This window comes from Schistocerca americana, chromosome 3 (genome assembly GCF_021461395.2).
Source record: "Schistocerca americana isolate TAMUIC-IGC-003095 chromosome 3, iqSchAmer2.1, whole genome shotgun sequence".
NCBI lineage: Eukaryota > Metazoa > Arthropoda > Insecta > Orthoptera > Acrididae > Schistocerca > Schistocerca americana.
The window spans coordinates 163,430,617-163,451,296 of record NC_060121.1 but is presented as its reverse complement, the minus strand read 5'-3'; the positions used below and the strand labels follow the sequence as shown (position 1 = coordinate 163,451,296).

The following is a 20,680-nucleotide window of genomic DNA, read 5'->3' as shown; positions in this document are numbered from 1 at the left end:
ACAATACATGTAAGTCACATTTCAAGTAAACAAAGTAAGACAAGTGTACACTTTAACAGTCAAATCCGAACTGAGTCTGAGTCTAGTGGCCGCTGGCTGGCTGGCCGCTTAGGTGGCACTGCTGCTGCATGGGTGGCAGACAGTGCTGCATGCAGAGGACACATGTAACTGCGCAGCGGCACTTTGAAAGATCGGCGAGTCACAACATTGACACTACTTGTGAGTAATACATAACATGAATGTGGACACTACAGAAGCTCAGAACGAACTGAGTCTTGCGGTACTGCTGCACTGCGGACCAGAGAGTTTTTCCTCTGATAGCTGATGCAATTGCTAGTGACTCACCACAAGATGATTTGATGATATATGCATGAAGTACTGTGATGAATACATTTAAAACATGTATTGTTTCATATAATGAGTATTAATCTGAGAGAAAATACTAAGGTGTCCAGAAAATATGTAACTGATAGATATTTAAAGAGGAAAATAACTGAGGAATATTTGAGCCCTGGAGACAGCATCATCACATTATTCAAGATTTACAACTATAAAATTTGTGTATCAGTTGTCCATTTACTCACATTTCCATACACAACATATTCGGATAAAATGATATAGGCTCATGCCTCATGTTGTTCAAATGTGCTGTTACTTATCATTGTATAATATTATTACCATACATTTAATAACTGTGCTTTACAGTTTCATAGAGCCATAGAGTGGGGAACCAACCTTTATTAGTCTTTCATTTTGTATTGTGGTGGTGCCAATCTCAGTTCTTTTCTTGAGTGCTGAAGTTTTTCTTGCTAAAATGTAGTAGTTTGGTACTAGTATTGTCAATACAACATTACCATGAGAGTAAATCAGTGATGAAAACTATTAAAAATTTTGTTTCATTGGTAAATTCAGCATGGTTAAGGCTCAGAAATGTGGTGGAAACTCGTTGAGATTTATCCAAGTTAGATCAACTGTCTTTGTTACATTAATGAGCAGTCAGTTTGACTTAAGCCATGAGTTTAACGGCTATGTGTTTTAAGCTATAGAGCTGAACAGCTTAACTCACTGGATCCATTCTTAATGCAGTCTTTTGCCGTATTTCTTAATATATCTGCAGCACGTTATTGTTAATTTTTTAATTCCATATTTGAGATGGAAGTTTGCTGTATGTTGCACTTTGTTCTACAGTTTATCTTGGTTTTTAAGACTTCCATTTAAACAGAGTTGTTTTCCTGTACAGACAGTCATAAAGTATTAATTATTATCTCAAAAAAATCAAGTTGCAACCATGAAACTTAGTCGTGGTGTTAGTCCTCCTCCACACATTCCCAGTGATGGATAACTTGGCAGAGACTTTGGTGACAGACATCTGAATTTTGGGTGTTTTGGAAATATTGCACCTCAAAAATTACATTGTTGTTATTCTGGACATGCCTGCCACACAATAGTTCCTTCACCCAAGAAAAAAGAAAGTAGTCACTTAGTGCCATGTCAAGAAACTATTTGAATGGTGGCTGAGGCAAAATTTAGTAGCTCAAAGAAGAAATGTGTGTATTTCTGTCCTATACAGAATGAGTTGGATCATTTTATACTGAATTTGTGGCTGAGTTAGCTCCTCTTTTAACTATAACCTACCCTAGATCTCCCAAACAAAATACCGTGCCCGACAGTTGGAAGAGAGCACCGGTCACACCCATTTACATAAAGGGTGGCAGAAGTGATCCACAAAACCACCTTCCAAGAGCCTTGACATCCATTTGTTGTAGAATCTTAGAACATACTCTGAACTCAAATGTAATGAGGTATCTTGACAAAATGACCTCCTCCATTCCAACCAGTGTGTATTTTGAAAACGTGAGTCACATTAAACCCAACTCACACTTTTGTCACATGATATACTGACAACTTTGGACCAATGCAGTCAGATAGATGCAGTATTTCTTGATTCCTAAAAAGTGTTTGACTCAGTACCCCAATACACTTATTATCAAAAGTACAATTGTATGGGGTAACAAGTGAAATTTGTGACTGGATTGAAGATTTTTTTCATTGGTAGGATGCAGCATGTTATCTTGGATGGAGAGTCATCGTCTAATGTAGAAGTAACTTCAGGTGTGCCCCTAGGAAGTGTGTTAGGGCCCTTGCTGTTTATTTTATATATTAAAGACCTTGTGAAAAATATTAATAGTAACATCAGACTTTTTGCAGATGATGCAGTTATCTATTATGAAGTACTGTCTGAAAGAAGTTGCGTAAATATTGAGTGAAATCTTGATAACATTTCAAAGTGGTACAAAGATTGTCAATTTGCTTTAAATGTTCAGAAACGTAAATTTTTTCACTTCACAAATAAAAGTTAGTATCCTGTGACTTTAATATCAAAGAGCCACAGTTGCAGTCAGTCAACTTAAACAAATACCTGGGTGTAACACTTTGTAGGGATATGAAGTGGAATGATCACATTGACTCAGTCGCAGGTAAGGCAGGTGGTAGGCTTTGTTTTATTGGTAGAATACTGGGGAAATGCAATCAGTCTACAAAGGAAATTATTTACCAATCACTCCTGCAACCTATCCTAGAATATTGCTCAAATGTTTCAGACTCATACCAAATAGGAGTAACAGGAGATATTGAACACATACAGAGAACGGCAGCACAAATGGCCACAAGGTTTTTTTTTTTTTTTTTTTTTTTTTTTTTTTTTTTTTTATCTGTACGAGAGCATCACAGGAATGCTGAAGAAATTGAACTGCCACACTCTTGAAGATAGACATAAACTATCCCAACAGAGCCTACTTACAAAGTTTCAACAACTGGCTTAAAATGATGACTCTAGGAATACCCTACAACCCCATACATATCACTCCCATAGGGATTGTGAGGACAAGAATAGATTAATTACAGCACACACAGAGGTGTTAAACAATCATTCTTCCCACATTCCATATGTGAATGGAATGGGAAAAAACCACTAATAGCTGGTACAAAGGGACATACCATATTCCATATGTTTCACAGTGGTTTGCAAAGTATAGATGTGGATGTAGATTGTGGTGGACCAAAATCACTCCCTCGGACAGTTTCCCATAACCTCATCAGGAGACTTTGGTATCATGCTCCAGTGATGTTTTGCCCCATATGAGCGTTATATCTTAGCACCATAGTATGGTGATCCCAGAAAACACACAGCATCACCTTTCCCTATGATGGTTTGGTCGTCACCTTTTTGGCTGTGGTGATTCCATTTGTTTCCACTGCTTGCTTTGCTCCTTTGTCTCAGGGACATAATGATATACCCATTACTCAACTATGTTAGTTAAGCACCTAAAGGAATCATCTGGACTGGTGTGAAACAGCTGCTACATTTTTGTTTCTACTCAGTTTGGCAAGCTTTTTGAATAAGTGTGAGAAGTAGTGAAACCCAGTAGCCAGTGACATTTGTCACATTCAAAATGTCATGCAACATTCTGAAAACTGATCTGTGACAATTTTTCCAATATTGCCTCAGTTTTGATTTGTGCATTCTTCAAGCATCTATAGCCTCCACTTTTCTTGTAATTCCAAGTTCTTCACAGAAAATGGTCCGTCATATTGTTATTTGTCATTCAAACTTCTTTGGATACATTGGAAATGACTGTGTCACCTAACCATTGTGTCACATGTTGATCATTAATGCCACACATTTCCACTAACATAGTACAGATTGTTGTTGAGTTGTTACCCTCCAAATACCATAAGTGAATTACTACCTGTTGCTCCGCTTGTAGTGGCATGGCAATTTCAATGTGTATCAGGGCTGCCGACATGCATCAGCAAACAAATGAAAATTTAATTACAAACTATTATTTTTCCAAGGAGTATAATGAAATTTTTTGTCTGCCACTGATATTTTAAAATATACAACTGTGGCATCTAGATATCAGGCACTGCTACCTCTCTAAAGTCAATTGTTTCGCTTAGCCCCTTTGTGTGCAAAACTGTATTTAGGATTTATCTACCCTTTTGCATCAAATACCTATCGTTTCAACACTCCCATGTACCTTAATATAAATATCTTCTCTAAAAATTCCTTGAATTTTACAGACAATTTCTTGGGTGGAACCATCAATCACATTTACGAAAAGTGCTAGATCTGTGATACTTGTACAGCCTTATTTATATTTAACAATACCAGAGAAGGAAAGTTGCTACTCACCATATAGCGGAGATGCTGAGTTGCGATAGGCACAACAAAAAGATTCACACAATTAAAGCTTTCAGCCATTAAGGCCTTGGTCAGCAGTACACACACACACACACACACACACACACACACACACACACACACACACACACACACACACACACACACACAAACACAACATGCAAACACGTCTGCAGTCTCAGAGAGCTGAGATCACACTGCTCTGTTCATCCTAGAAAGAATAGTATAAATATTGATACCAGATGATACGGATTTAATCATTCCCATTTCTGCAGAATATAGAATTCACAATAGGGATTTAGAAGTGTAAATTTGAAGTAACAGATACCTAGAACAAGCCAAGTATCATTAAAGAAAGTAACTGCCTCCTCCATAGAAAATCTTATTTTAAAATAATCAATCTTCAATAGCAACTGATTAATGGAAGGATGGACCCCCCCCCCCCCCCCCCCAAACACACACACACACAAACTACCCCCATTAGGCAACTGGGGTAAGTTGGCTTGCAGTTTAATGTGGAATCCAAACCATGTATCATTCCTGATGACTCTTCACATCATTGTGGTATGAAGGCTAGATTATAAGCAAACTGAAAATTTGTGGTCCAGTTGGGATCACAGGACCTTCTGGGCATGCACCTTTCCACTGGACCACCAAGCCCGATGGGGGTTGAATGTATTCTTTAGATATAGATATGAAGGCAGGCAGACTGACTTCATAAATATCATTTAGGAGGAATTAAAAAAGGTCAATACCTGTGTAGAATGACAGCAACTAAAATGTACCTATCATAATCATTTTATTATGTCATCATACTTTCCTTCTGTGAACACCTACAAAAAGAAGTTAGGATACACAAGTTTTTAAAATTACCTTTAGACAGGTTTACTAACATTGTATCAATGTATACCTTATATCTTTTTTCTTTTGGTAAACTTGTACATAATTGTTCTGCAAATCTCTTTCAGGTTGTATATGTGACAGCCACTTTCCCTTACATTGTTCTTATTATATTCTTCTTCCGTGGAGTGACATTGAAGGGAATGTCAGATGGTTTAAGGCATCTGTTTACACCAAAGGTAATTCCAAGAATACTACTTTGAGGATAATTTGAGAAGTAAGTTACAGACATCCTCATACATGTAGCAGTACTTCACACAGGATATATGCTTATGCAGTATATAAGAAAGTTGAGACACTGCCTGTAGCTTATATTTTGAATGTGTTTTAAATTTTAAATTGTGTAACATTTTGTTCAACAATAAATGTATCATTTTATCAACCAGATTAGCTAAAATAAAGTATCATTCTTTTATTTATAATACATATGGATCATTAGTTGTGTATTTGTTCATGTAGTTAACAAAAAGGATCACCATTGTACAGTGTTTGTTACTTATTTTTCAGTGGTGGACACTTACTGATCCTGTGGTGTGGTTGGAAGCAGGAACACAGATTTTCTTTTCACTTGGTTTAGCTTTTGGAGGCCTCATAGCTTTCTCATCTTATAATCCAGTAAATAACAACTGCTACCGTGATGCCATCATGGTCTCACTTACCAACTGCTTCACCTCAATGTTTGCTGGAATTGTGGTCTTCTCTGTTATAGGTAAAATCCAAGATTATATAAAATTCTTATAATATTTAATACTGGTAGTTTGAGTAAGTGACTTAAATATTTGCATAAATAACTACTATTTTGAAGATGGCTTTTTAATTGTGATAGCATTTATCTGGCATCAGTGAATCTCTTCTCTTTGCCTTATCTTTGTGACATTTTTCTCAAAGTGTCACAACTCATTTGTTGTTAGCTTTTAATTCTATATTTCTTCATGTTGCCATTCAGTTCTTAACTTCTTTCCCATTCTTTCCAGCATTGTGATTTCCTTGCCATAAGCATGTTTCTCCCAAATTTTTGTCTCTCTTTCTGAACAAATAAATTACTCATTTTAAAACATTGCATTGTTTTCACCTGTTGCCTACAAATCTGCTGCCACATATTAAGTAGAAATTTTTACTGTCTTCAGTTGGCAACAGCTTCATTAAGCAAACATTTTGACCTTTAACTTTTGGACACCATTTTATATCTAATAAGCAGGACAAGCTCAGATGTATGTTTAAGAAATCAGAATGCCCCTGCTCTATCTTGTAAATAAAATTCTTAGTGATGGGACTTGCCCTGAATTCCTTAAAGCTATGGTTGCCTTTTAAATATCCATACCAGGTAAATGTAGACTGATATCAGTTGTCCCTAAAATAACTCAAATCATAGGAGCTGCATACATATACAGATTTACATGCATTTTGAGAATAATGAGTTACATAATGAAAGTTAGTTTGGATTTAGGCCAAACCTATCAACCATGAAAGCTATTGAAAGCATGTGAAGTAGGATTCATAGTGGTCATGAAAGGAAATGGACCACCTGTGGTATATAAACAGACTAAAGCTTTTTACACTGTATCACATGAGATTATTACAAAAAAGTTAGAATACTATGGTATTGTTGATAAACTACTAAATTTAGTGAGATCTTACCTAAGCAAAAATGTCCTATACATTGACAATATGATTATGATTTCATCCAGTGAGAATATCTAGGTAGTGCTAGACAAAAATAATAAGCTATTTTTTTTAAAAAAGCAGTCAGTGGTGTAAAGCTAATCAGTTATGTCAAATAAAACAAAAGCAGAGGGCAAAAATCAAACAATGGAAAATTCAGGATGCAAATGCAAAAAGCAGAGGATATTTATTTTAATCTGAAGGCATGAAAAGAAGGTAACCAAAGTATCAAACTGTTGGGCCTTATAATGGACCAAAGACACAAATGGGATACATGATTTTCTGCTATGTAAGGTAAGATATTCTATCAACAAAATTTAATGGTTCTTTGTTATTATGAATTCTTTCAGTTCTAGCTGCAGTATGGAGTTCTGTACAAACTGGGTATTCAGGTGGAAGAAAAAAGTACTTAGATGTATTCAAGGATTGGGTCCTAAAGAATCTTGTAAGAAACATTTTTGGCAACTCAACAAAATGATTCTCCCAATCTTTATATGTAGCGTATAATTGCTCTGTATATCTCAAAGAAAATGTACATTTGCACAGTATCAGGGTCAACTGCATGCTAGTTCTACCATCTTCAAGATGATCACTGATACATAATAGTAGAATATCTTCGAAGTAACATAATAGTAGAATATCTTCGAAGTAACTTGAAGGCCATGTATAATGACTCATTCACGTAAAATGTAGATATTTCATTTATGATGTGAAACTAGAAGAAAGCATGTGTATTTCTGCAGATATATAATATAGGAGATATATAATAGAAGAGTTTGTGTATTTAATCATATAAAATATGTCTCAAAACAAAGATGATGTAACTTCCCAAATGAAAGCGTTGGTATGTTGATAGAGACACTAACAAACACAAACGCACACATAAAATTCAAGCTTTTGCAACCCACGGTTGTTTCATCAGGAAAGAGGGAAGGAGAGGAAGAGACGAAAGGATGTGAGTTTTAAGGGAGAGGGTAAGGAGTCATTCCAATCCCAGGAGCGGAAAGACTTACCTTAGGGGGAAAAAAGGACAGGTATACACTTGCACACACACACACACATATCCATCCGCACATATACAGACACAAGCAGACATATATATCCACTCCCAGGATTGGAATGACTCCTTACCCTCTCCCTTAAAACCAACATCCTTTTGTTTTTCCCTCTCCTTCCCTCTTTCCTGATGAAGCAAGTTCAGTTACCTTAAACTGTACAATAAAAATCATTCATGTGATTATAGAAAGAGCATAAATGTACATTTTCTTGTTTATCTCCATTACAACTGCATTAGTCAATTCCTGTATGGTGTTCTCTGGAGGAAACTCTATGCAGAAGCCAAAACAAAGAGACCATTCAACAAATTATTGTCTATAAATATTTCATATGCTACAGTAAAGGTGCACTCACACAAGCAAGAACATTACTTGATTACCTCCACATTATAGCACACATACTACCATAGGGTGTTCGGTTTTACAACAAAGAAATGGAAGTATTTGTGATGGAATAAATCGAAGAGTAATGGGAGAAAGTATGGAGATGTGGGTAAAAGTTGTAGCAGGAGACCAGGACTCAAATATAGTAAACAGGGTGACATTGATGTAGCCTGCAGTAATTATACAGAGATGTATAAAATAACACAGGATAGACTCATGTGGAGAGCTGCATCAAACCATTCTTCAGACTGAAAGATCACATCAATAACAAATCAAAAAATGACAGACAAAGGCCAATAACACCAAAGAGACTGATATGCTACTAAATAATGGGTCAAAAATAACCCACCATTATAACATAGAATGATAAAGGAAGTGTGTATTTCTGTGTTTCTTTTGGCCGATTACACTACTGATACTTGTTTTATTTTTTGTAATTTTCTATTTTTCTTAGAGTTCAATTATTTAGTGAACTATAACTATCTAGTATTGAATCGTGGAATCTGTCGGCCCTTTCTTTTCTTTTCTTTTTTTTTTTTTTTTTTTTTTTTTTTTTTTTTTTTTTTTTTTTTTTTTTTTTTTTTTTTAAAACAACTCATAAGAATTTACATGCCACCATTATGTTTTAATAATATTTACCAAATTTTCATATTTAGTGTCTTCTAATATTTGTTTTCAGTATTCTGGAAGAAAAATTATTGTTTGGAAGCATATTTGATTCTGTGACTGAAAATTTAGTTGCATATTTATCTAATGCCAAAATTTACCATCATTATTGTGCTTTGATAACATGTAGAGAAATGAAAATTCAACAAACAGAGCACTTAAAAAAGACATGTATTATATTTCAGGTTTTAAAGCAACAATGATTCATGAACGTTGCTTAGAAGAACGAAATAACATACTAGCTTCAATATATGGCAGCAGCACTGCTTCTACAAATTTCACTAATGAGACACACAGCATTTCTCCTCCTCTTCCAGAATGTGATTTAGAAAAGGAATTAGACAATGTAAGATTTAGCATTTAATCAATACATTAAACAATTTTTAATTAAGGTGCAGAAATTTTTTGAATTTTTAGAAGTGAATTTAGAATCTTTACACTGTAATAGATTGTAAGGAATAAATGAGTGGATAGATAAACTAGTATTTCACAAATAAAGTTTAAATAGTGAACAAGAAATAATTTACTTTGTTTTCCAAGTTGCTCAGATGTATTGGTTATATGCTTGTACAAATTACACTGTAAGAATAACTTTTGTTACAGTCTGCTTCAGGTACTGGTTTAGCATTCATCATATTTACAGAAGCCATAAACCAATTTCCTGGAGCACAATTCTGGTCTGTGCTTTTCTTTCTGATGCTTTTTACACTTGGGATAGACTCTCAGTTTGGTACACTAGAAGGTGTTGTTACTTCTATAGTAGACATGAAGTTATTTCCTAACCTCCGCAAGGAAATTCTAACAGGTGAGTTCCAAAGTGACCTGTGTTTAAACATGATTGGATGTGGTTCTTCATAAAGTGTCCTTTGTGTTTTGTTCTTCATTAGGGCTATATCATTTTTTAAACACTGTACATAGAACACAGAAAGAATGTGTAAGAAACACACTGAGTGATTTTTCTTCCTTAAGCACTGTTAAAATTTATACCTCTTACAAAAATTAAGCATGATGGAAACATGCACAATTTTTTTAAATAAAACTAAACAAACATTCAAATTTCTCTTTGTATCTTGCAAGATTTTTCACAGTTCGACATTTTACTTCTTTCGCATACACCCAGTGTTGTACTAGAATAAAATGTACTCACTTTAACAGTTTTCCCTTCACCCTAAAAGTACAGTGTGTTAACTGTAAGTTGGCCAGTGCTAGAGGGGAGGATGCAGGGAATGGAGGAATTAAGCCCAGCCCCCAGATAGGCTGCCACTGGCTGAAGAGCTGTCTGTGTGTTTGTGGGTGTGCGTGGAGGGAAAAGGGGGGGGGGGGGGGGACTAGACCTACTTGCCTCTCCTAGTGTAGGCATTTTAACCTGTGGTTCATCCTTCTGTGAAAGATATAAATAATAACTATAATAATTAAGTGCATCTATCACCAAGAAAGAAAATAATATGGAACAGGATGAAGTATCACAGTAGGCAATAATGACTAGCTCACATAGTACTGTTGACTAGGTAACGTTGGCTGCAGCTTAAAACAATGACTACCAGCCAGAGCCTTCTGACTTTTACCAATTCGGAACTAGTGAGCTGATCAGCCAACTTAAAGTTACACACTGTAATGAATCATTAAGTGGTAAAAACTTACCATGGATATTATGAACAATAGTGAAATATGACAATTTACAACCTAATATTATGTCAAATAGTTTAGACTGTAAGGGAAGCGTAAGGAATAAATGAAACTTTACAAAAATATTGCACCTTGTCGAAGAACTTGTGACTGATGAAAACATATAGTGGTGCATTGAAAAAGTCAACAATTTGTTTGTCATTCATAATAAGCTACTCTATTCCAAGAACAGGCAAGCACTACTTTTGTTGTATGTTATCTAGCACGTAGAACAGGATGTTATCATTAATGACATTTATTCATTTACATACCCTCTGGAAGTATTTTATGACCACTAATTCTCCTTGCTAATGTATACCTTTAATATTTCCACATCCCTGTAGGCTAAAGATAAGTCTTAAATCTTATTCAACAACAAAGCTGCTACTCACTGTATAATTAAACTTCTTGTGGCACTGAGAACATTTATAACTTACCATGTGGCTTTAGTTAGATAATCTGAGGTGTGTACATCCAACAGTGAAGATGAGTTGCCAGTTTTCCAATCTTATCACTGTTTATGAGGACCACAATTCCAGATGTGTTCAGTGTGCTTTGTAGTTTTATCACTGTCTGCATCTGACACATTGTATTGCATCCAAACACATAAGATCAGAATTATTCTCCTGTGCAATTTTATATGTAACATAAATGTTACCAAACCTTCCTCCAGAAAAGGAATTTTTTTTTTTAATCAATGTATAGGAGTTTTCTTGTTTTTGTTCTTCTTCTTCCTCTTCATCTTTCAAGTTTCTTCCATCAAAGAATCACATAAATCAATCCACTGAGTCATCTTTATATGTTCTATATTTGATACTTACTTTGTTTTAAACATTGTTTTTATGCTTTTACTTTATTTTTCATCCTTTGCTCTGTTCACGTTTTATGCCCCTCCTAGACACCCTTGGAATTCACACCCAGTATCATACCTGCAGCTCTACTCATTAATTGTATTAATTATCTTTGAATGCATTCCAAACTCACCTTGGATGAGCCAAAACATTATCACCATCACCTTAGTAGCATGTTGGTCCATGTTTGGAATGCAATACAGCAGTGATTCTACAAGACATAGATTTGACTAGTCCATGATAGGCTTCAGGATGTGTTTGTCTCAGATATCTCCACAGAGGTTATGTAATTCCCATAAACTACGAGTTTATGGTTCTTGGTCTTTGAGCTGACACATATAGCATCCTAGGTACATTCCGTTGGGTTCATACCAGCGAATTTGGTGGCCAAGACATCAACATAAGCACACTATCATGTGTCTCAAACCACTGTAGGATCATTCTAGCTGTGTGTCACAGACAGTTATCCTGTTGGAAGATGTTATCACCTTTGGGAAGACATCAAGCATGAAGGGACGCAGGTTGTCTACAATAATGTTCATGCAGCCCACAATTGTCATGCCTTTGATTCCTGCCCAGGTACCACAGAAGTGAAGATGAGTGTCCTTCATAGAACAATACAGCTGCCAACAGCCTGTGTCCATGACACAGTGTATGCTTCGCGTAGCTGGACATGGCCATTGACCTGATGCAACAAGAAAAATGATTTGTCTGACAAGATGGCACATTTGCATTGATCTACAGTCCAATGTAGATGACTCTATGCCAACTGTAATCATAAATGATGAAGTTGCATCAGTGTAGAAACCTGTAGGGGTTATGTGCTGCAGCACCCATATTGAATTATGCAAACTGAACAGTGTGCTAAAACATTTGTGCCTGTACCAACACTATCCTTATTGTTCAGTTCCAGGAGAAAGACATCACACATATTCTCTCTATAAATCTTCTTGCCTTTTGTGGTGTATAGGATTCATCCATGTTTTGGAAAATTAGTAGGTGATCAGGTGTCTGGACTGCTCTGCAGCTTCATGTAACCCCCTTGAGACCAAATTTGTTCTGCACCTTGAGATTCCTCTTTTTAAATCTGTTTTGGGTTCTTCAAGGGTGTAGGGTAGATTGTAACTGCAGCTAAACTTTTCTCCTTGGCATGAAATCATCTTGCTTAAGAGCAGCTGTGCCACAAGTAAACACATCTAACCTCTGGCCTGACATCTAATGGTAAAGTTTACTGTGAAAATCTCTTCCTGGATTTGCTGTAGGTGTATAATTGTACATCAAGTGTCATGGGTTTACAGTTTGCTTCATTTTTTTCTGTTCCTCCCACCACCCCATGTCTAATGTGTGGGGCTGCAATGCCAATCGAGGGGTAGATCTTTGGGACCAAGGTTGGTCTATCGGACCCCATAACTAACCAGACTGACTCATATAAAGCTATGTCCACATGCCTGGTGTGGACCAATACTCCACAACAGATACTGATTACCCTCCCACAGAGATATAGAGTCCCAGCATAGCAGACTGGAAAACATATGGGTTTGCTTCCCATGAAGAACTTGTCAGCTTTTTCACAATGTTATTTCCCTGCATATTTTTCCTTTTAAACGCACGCAGAGTGTTCTAAAACCTAGGATGTGATTTAGAGTAATTCCCAGGTATTTTGGCATCATTTGTATAAATGTTGTAGAGAATTGGTTACAACACATTGCTTTCAGGTAATTTGTTCTTCTGGTTTCCCTGGTGGCCCTTCTTACCTTGCAGTTTTGCACAGAATCTTCTCTCTCTGGAGCATACCTCTGATTACATTTGTCAGCCTGAAATCTCTTGCTATCTCGTATAGCTTTTGGATAAATGTTTTTTGATCCTCATAAGCAGCAAGGGGGCAATAAAATAACCATCAGTGACTAGTTTCTCACACAAGTCTTCAGTTTGTTGGATAAGGTTAAGGATCTGACTAGAACATGACTTCCTTTGTATGAAGCCTGCTTGCTCTGAAATGTACTTTATGTTCACACTTGGTAAACCCCTAGTCAGCATCATTCACTCAAAGACTTTATAAGGGTGGCACAAAAATGAGATCAGGAAAAAAATTCTTTGGATCTTTAGGTTCATTCCCCAGCTTGAGAACTGCTATGATATGTGATTTTCTCCACAGTTTAGGCATATGGGTAAGTTCAACACATTAATTAATTAATTTAATTAGCCACTTAATAGTGTCTAGTTCAAAATTCTGCAGCTGCTCTGTTCTTATGTCATCTGGATCTGCAGCTCTATTAGTATTCGTTTGCTTTATGACACTTACCAATTCTGTTGTTGTAAAAAACAAGCTGAACAAGTTATTTTCCTCAATGTATCATGTTAATTTCTTAATCTGTAATTTCTTTTGTGATTTACTGTTATTAAGTAGTTGGTGAGCTATTTCATTTGGTGTTACTAAGGTGAGTTCCTCTGGTGGTTTTTTAGGACAATTGCTTAGATTTTTAATTGAGTTCCATCCTCTTGTAATGTTCTGAGCCATGTCTAGATCAGATAAAGGATGTAACCATTCTTTCCTTCTGCCTTCTGTGAGACATCTCATCAGCTCTTCACCTGCTTGAATAGTGTCTTCAGCTAGTGGGTCTCTTTTGTGTTTATCTTGACAGATCTGAAGTAAGCTGACTGAGTTTTGGTTGAGGTCAGACATGTGTTGCTTTCTGCATCCACAAAGTATGTGTTTTCCAGAGATTTTCTCTACTATAGATATGAAATCCTCTTATTAATTTGGAGACACTTTAAGTTTTCCAACTTCATTGTCCAGTTCATTTGAGAAACCTCCTTAGCATACTTTTTTCTTTAAGGTTGAATCATTGTTGAAAGAGAACTACTTCTGGGCTGATAATCCCAACGTTTGCACACATTTTGAGATTATGCTTTATTTTTGGTATTGGTCTCTTGACTGGTTGTACCATATGCTTATCTGCTTGTTAAATGATGAAAACATTATCTGGATTATAGCCCTTGGGCCATCTTCCACTTTGAAAGGATGGCCTCAGCTGAGGATATTCAGTCAACATTGAAGGAAAAACCAGCATTGTACTCTGTCACCGTATTTGCCAGATTGCTGCCTATGCTCATTTACAGAGGAGGCAAGCCTCTGACTTCCACATTCTGTGATGAAGTGTGGACTTCCAATACCATGTTGCCTACTGTTGGTTTCACTGCCATTCAATCAGTTTCCATAGATCCACATGACAGTCATACATGAACAGTATCCAGTTTTCTCATGACCAAGATGCTCATTCCCAGGTGCTTTTTTGCAATAAAAAATCATTCAATCTTGTGGTGTGCAATGGTCATAATGGTTTGGATCATCAGTGTAAGGCTGTTTAGTTGTATGCTTATTTGAAATCTGTGAATATTACCACATAGCCAGGACATAAAGGAGGTCATCAGTTGTAACGTCATCTATCTTTTTTGATGTAATTTAGTTTCTTACAATAAAATAACACACGTAAAGTTAAAAACGAGTAGAGGGTTTTTATTAAACTGAAAGGCATAACAGAACAACTGAACAAAAATGCCTGTTTTACTCTTTGACGATACAGCACTTAACGCAAGTCGCACAGAGAATCATTAAAATTGCAATCTTAACACCCCTCCTCAATTTAATAATTTTACATTTAACACCAACAAAAATTAAAATAAACCCAACCAGCTCCTCAAAGCAATGAATATAGGAGCTGGTAAGCCTTTGGTAAAAATATCTGCAATCTGGTCCTCCGATAGTACATGCTCAACCGTGATGATCCTGCAGTGGTGAAGTTGATGCACAAAATTATATTTAACATTGATGTGTCTCAACTGTCAATGGTCCCATTTTTTCAGTAACTGTATACAGTACTGATTATCCTCAAATATACAAATTGGTAGCTGGAGTGGAATTTGAATATCATCCAGCAAATATTTCACCCAGAGTAACTCAGCTGTGCATGTTGTCAGAACTACATATTCTGCCTCTGTAGAAGACAAAGCAACACTAGTCTTTTTCTATGTTGCACAACAGACGGTGTTTCCAAAACATTTTAATAGATAACCAGAGGTAGATCTTGTGTCTTCTTTTCTATTCCAGTTTGCATCAGCATAGGCCAGAAGACCTTCTTGACTCCCCTTTTGATAATTTAGTCTCATGTTGACGGTCCCTTTGATACATCTCAAAACTCTTTTTAAGCTTTTCTAGAGTTGTTCCAATGGATTGTTTTAGTATCTGCTCAAGAAGTTGACCACAGCACACAAATCAGGTCTTGTCGCTGTCACTGCATACATCAAACATCCAATCAACTCTCTGCAGGGCTTATTGATCATTTTTCCTTCCTTGAATTCCAGTTTAACTTCCATAGACATCTTGACCGGATTACAATCTTGCATGTTGAATCGTTGTAGCAAATTCTTCAAGTATGATGTTTGGCTCAGAAACATTTCACTGTTGTTCATAGAAATCCCAATTCCCAAGTATGATTGTGGTTCTCCCAGTTCCTTCACTTTGAACTTCTGCTTTAACTTAAATTTCACTCTGTCCATTTCCTCTCTATTATTTCCTGCCATCAAAATGTCATCAACACAGAGCATAATATAAATGACAACTTCCTTTAAAATCATATAATAAAGATATTTATCTGTTTCTGACTGAGTGAATTGTATAGACATAAGAAAGATATGAATAGAGTGATTCCATGCTAGTAGTGCTTCCTTTATGCCATATAAGGATTTATGTAACCTGCAAACCAAACCAGTTGTGTCTTTCAGTTCTTCTGGAATACTCACTCCTTCAGGAATAGTCATGTACAAAGGGGGACCCAAAAATAACTGGAATTTCTTTCTAGAAACCATATACTTTATTGTTTTCAAAAACAGCCTTAATATCCTTTGGAGTACTCTCCATTAGCATTAATACACTTGTCCAAACATTCATTCCAGTGTTCAAAGCACCTTTTAAATTCATCCTCTTTGATACCTGCTAGCACTTTCATGACACAGCGTTTTACGTCTTCCACATCCGCAAAACGCTTCCCTCTCAAGTCTCTTTTCATCCTTGGGAATAGGAAGAAGTCCGAGGGTGTTAAATCCGGTGAATAGAGCACATCGGTCATGGTAGTCATCTTTGTTGAGGCCAAAAACTGGTGAACACTGAGAGCTGTGTGCGTGGGAGCATTGTCATGATACAGGAACCACATGCCAGAATCCCACAAAGCCGTACGTTTTCGTGACAAACTTCTGCGAAGCCATTTCATAACTTCCAAATAGAATTGTCAGTTTGCTGTCTGGTTTTCAGGGAAAACTTCTGAGTGTGTGATCCCTTTGATGTCAAAAAAAAAAAGGTCAACATTGTTTTCACATTTGATTTCACTTGTCGAGCTTTTTTTGGTCGAGGTGAACCAGGTGACTTCCATTGTGATGACTGTTGTTTACTTTCTGGATCATACCTATAGCACCATGACTCATCACCTGTAATGATTTTGTTGAAAAAATGTGGATCATCTTTGAATGCATCCTTCATTTCGAGACAGGCTTGAACGCGACGATCCCTTCGATCTCCTGCAAGAAGCTTCAGCACAAATTTTGCTGCCACTCTTTGGATCCTCAAATCGATGGTCAAAATGTGCTGAATTGAGCTCCATGACAACCCAGACAAGTTCTCAAGTTGGTTGATTGTCCTGCATCAATCTTCACCGATGAGATCATGGATTTTGTCAATGTTGTCTTCGCTTCGAGCAGTTGAAGGTCGACCGGAAGGGGGCTGATCTTCAACCACCATTTCTCCCTTTTCAAATCAAGAAAACCGTTTGTACACTTGCGTTTTACTAAGAGCATGGTCTTTGTAGGCTGTCTGAATCGTCGCAACAGTTTCTGCTGCATTCTTGCTGAGCAAGAAACAAAACTTCACTGCTGCATGTTGTTCGTAAGAACTAGCCATGTCCTCATGTCACATCTGCACTGTATGCACACTCAAAGAACTGCCAAAGAAACCACACGTCTCACTGTTGGGTGATGCTGCATGGCAGAATGACTCAGCAGAGCTCCTACTACAACCCTATGGTGGCACAACCTGCTACTACAAGTATACGATGTGCAGCATTATGATTCCGGTTACTTTTGGGTCCCCCCCTCATATATTTCCTCCTTGAGTAATCCATGAAGAAAAGCATTGGTGACATCAAATTGTTCCAGAACCAGTCCTAGTTGATTGTAATAACTAGCATTGTTCTAACAGTTGCAAGTCAAGCCACTGGTGCATATGTTTCATTGTAGTCATATCCACTTTTCTGTGAAAATCCTTTTGCCACAAGTCTAGCCTTGTGTCTTATGATGTTTCCATCCTTGTTCTTTTTTAATTTGAACACCCACTTTCTGCCAATAGTCTCCATCCAGGTGGTAATTTAACAAAGATCCAAGTCTTCTTTTACTTTATAGAGTCAGTTTCATCCTGTACATACCAGCATTCCTTATCTTCACAATTTGCAATTTCCTTATAACTTTTCAGTACATCATGCACAAATGAATCAGCATTGAGTGCAAGAACAGCATAGTCTTTCAGATATTTAGGAGGGTTCCTCTTCCTGGTAGAACATCAAACAGTTTTCTTTTCTGATAAATTTTTAGCTTCCTCTTTGTCACTGGTCAGTTCTGGTATGGGGATTCTTTCATTACCCCCATCACTTGGTTTGGCATCTTCATCAATGATGTCTTCTTCATTATCATCCTTTTCAGATGATTCCTGTACAGATTCTGGGATCCAGTCCACAGCTGGTTTACTTTCAAAGTCAAATCTTCCTTCATAGAAAACAATGTTCCTTCCTTTGACTATTTTTCCTTCCTATGGACACCAAAGCCTGTAGCCATTAGGACAGTAACCAGTGAAATAGCAATTTAAGGACTTGCCTTCAGATTTCCCTGTTCTCAATTCCTTTGGTACCAGTAGATAAGCAATACATCCAAACACTCTCAGCTTACTCAAATTAGGCTTCTCATTATAACATGAAGCTGCAGGCACTTTTCCTTCCAAAGCCGCTGCAGGACTTCTGTTAATCAGGTACACGGCAGTACAAACTGCTTCTGACCAGAACATTTTATCTATTTTACACTGAAGTACCATACAATGAGCTTTTTCAATAATAGTTCTGTTCATTCACTCTGAAACACCATTTTGCTGAGGAGTATATCTGATTGTAAGCTCAAACTGTATTCCTTGTTCTTCAAAAAACTGTTTCAATTCATTTGACATGTATTCATGGCCACTGTCACAGCACAATCTGCTAATCTTCAAGTTGAAGTGAGCTGTAGCCATAGGGTGAAACATCTTCAGATAGTGAGTTACCTCTGATTTCGATTCCAGTGCACAGGCCACTGTGAAATGTGTAAAGTCATTGACAAACGTGAGCACATACTTCTTTCCATTGAATGATTCTGGTGCAATTGGCCCACACAGATCACTGTGGATCAACTGAAGAGGTCTGGTGGTATGTTTCCTATTGTGATTGTATGGCAGCTGTGATTGTTTTCCTTTGACACAATTTAAACATTGTTCTGTGGAGATTGTTGAACTGCCCAGTTTCATACCACCAACTTGTGACTGGAGGTGTTTAATGTCATCATAACTCAAATGGCCTAATCTGCTGTGCCACAGTTTTGCATTAGTTGCAGTTGAAGCAGCTGATAAGGCTTTTCGTTGCAAAAAATGTAGAACATATAACTGAGATTCGTTCCTATTTGCAATGTCAACAGTTTCTTTTCCCTTTTAATTAAACCTTGAACTATTTCAAACGTGATACTAAAACCATTCATTTCCAGTTTTCTAACTGGCAGCGAATTATAATTAAGATCAGGCATAGATAAAACATCTTTAATCATTATCTGAATTTCCTTTCCTTTTACCACACTAGTGACTTTAATTTCTCCTTTTACTTTAACCTCAAGAGAAATGCCTGACTTAGCTACTCTGACTTTAACTGGCTGTTCCAGTTTCCTTAAATTAGTGAGAAGTATCTTACTGTTAATCAGATGTTCCACTGTGTTAGAGTCCAAGACCCAATTTATGTTGTTCGTTCACTGATCTTCATTTGATGCTGCAAAACTAAACCCATCTTCCTCTTTTACATTAGATACAACCACAGAGTTGCTGATTCCCGAGTTCTTGTGTCCAGGCTTCCCGCATTGGTGACAAGTAAAGTTGAAAGAAGTTCCTTGTTGACTTCTTGTTTTACTGGTGTCTGATGAACCCTTTATTAGATACTGTTGAGTCTGAAAAACTGTAGGAAATGGTGTTTCATCATTTTTGTTTTTCCCAATGACTCCCTTCCGCTTTGATTCTTCATCCAGTAGCCTATTTTTCACAAAGCTCAGCATCAAGTCTTTCATTGAGAATGTTTTGATTGCAGTGACCACTACGTTGTATTCCGCAGGCATCGTTAAAAGCAAATGGCACACTATGTCCGTTTCTTCAATAGTAGCTCCAGTTGAATGTAAATCACAAATCAGTTTATCAAAGTGGTTAACTAGGAAATCATTTGTGGCTTTAGATTTCATAGTTAACAATTGTTTTCTCAACCGAAGTTGACCAGCAATTCCTTTTCTCTCAAATGTATTACACAGAGAGGTCCATAAATCAAAAGAAGTTACTTTATCTTTCGTGTGTTCCAAGTGACTGTCAGCAATGCGTTGAACAAGATGAGACTTACATTTACGATCTTGTTTAGCCGTTTCAGCCAATCGTGTTTCCTTTGTGGCACGCAGTGTGTTCTCCTCTCCATCAACAAATTTCAACTTTGTGAGATAATTCGCTTGCACAAATGGCAATAGTTCCAGTTCCTCAAGGAGAATTTACAACATGAATTTCCAGTTGTTGAAATTTGTTCCCTCAAATAAAGGAATACAATATTTTTCCACTTCAGTTGCCATCTCGGCTTAACTTTACATGAGAGTACACTTGAGGCCAGGTATTTATATCACAGATTCCATTTATTTAAAACAAATCTTGGCCTTTAACCTGATGTAATTTAGTTTCTTACAATAACATAAGACACGTAAAGTTAAAAACTACTAGATGGTTTTTATTAAACTGAAAGGCGTAACAGAACAACCGAACAAAAATGCCTGTTTACCTTTTGATGGTACAGCACTTAACACAGGTCACACAGAGAATCATTAAAATTGCAATCTTAACATTTTTATTGCATTTCAGATCTAGATTTCAACTGACATTCCATCTATCATCAGTGTTATAAATATAAATAATAAAAAAATCAGACAGAAGTAACACA

At 36.7% G+C, this 20,680-nt stretch overlaps 1 protein-coding gene across 1 annotated transcript in view; it reads left to right on the top strand.

Moving 5' to 3' along the window:
• Positions 1-20,680, top strand: part of LOC124605946 (sodium-dependent neutral amino acid transporter B(0)AT3) — a 538,536-nt gene that overhangs the window by 434,597 nt on the left and 83,259 nt on the right. The window contains exons 7-10 of the mRNA XM_047137906.1: positions 5,173-5,283; positions 5,612-5,813; positions 9,057-9,217; positions 9,475-9,676. Of these exons, the coding sequence (XP_046993862.1) occupies positions 5,173-5,283; positions 5,612-5,813; positions 9,057-9,217; positions 9,475-9,676 (676 nt within the window). The remainder of the gene's footprint in view (positions 1-5,172; positions 5,284-5,611; positions 5,814-9,056; positions 9,218-9,474; positions 9,677-20,680) is intronic.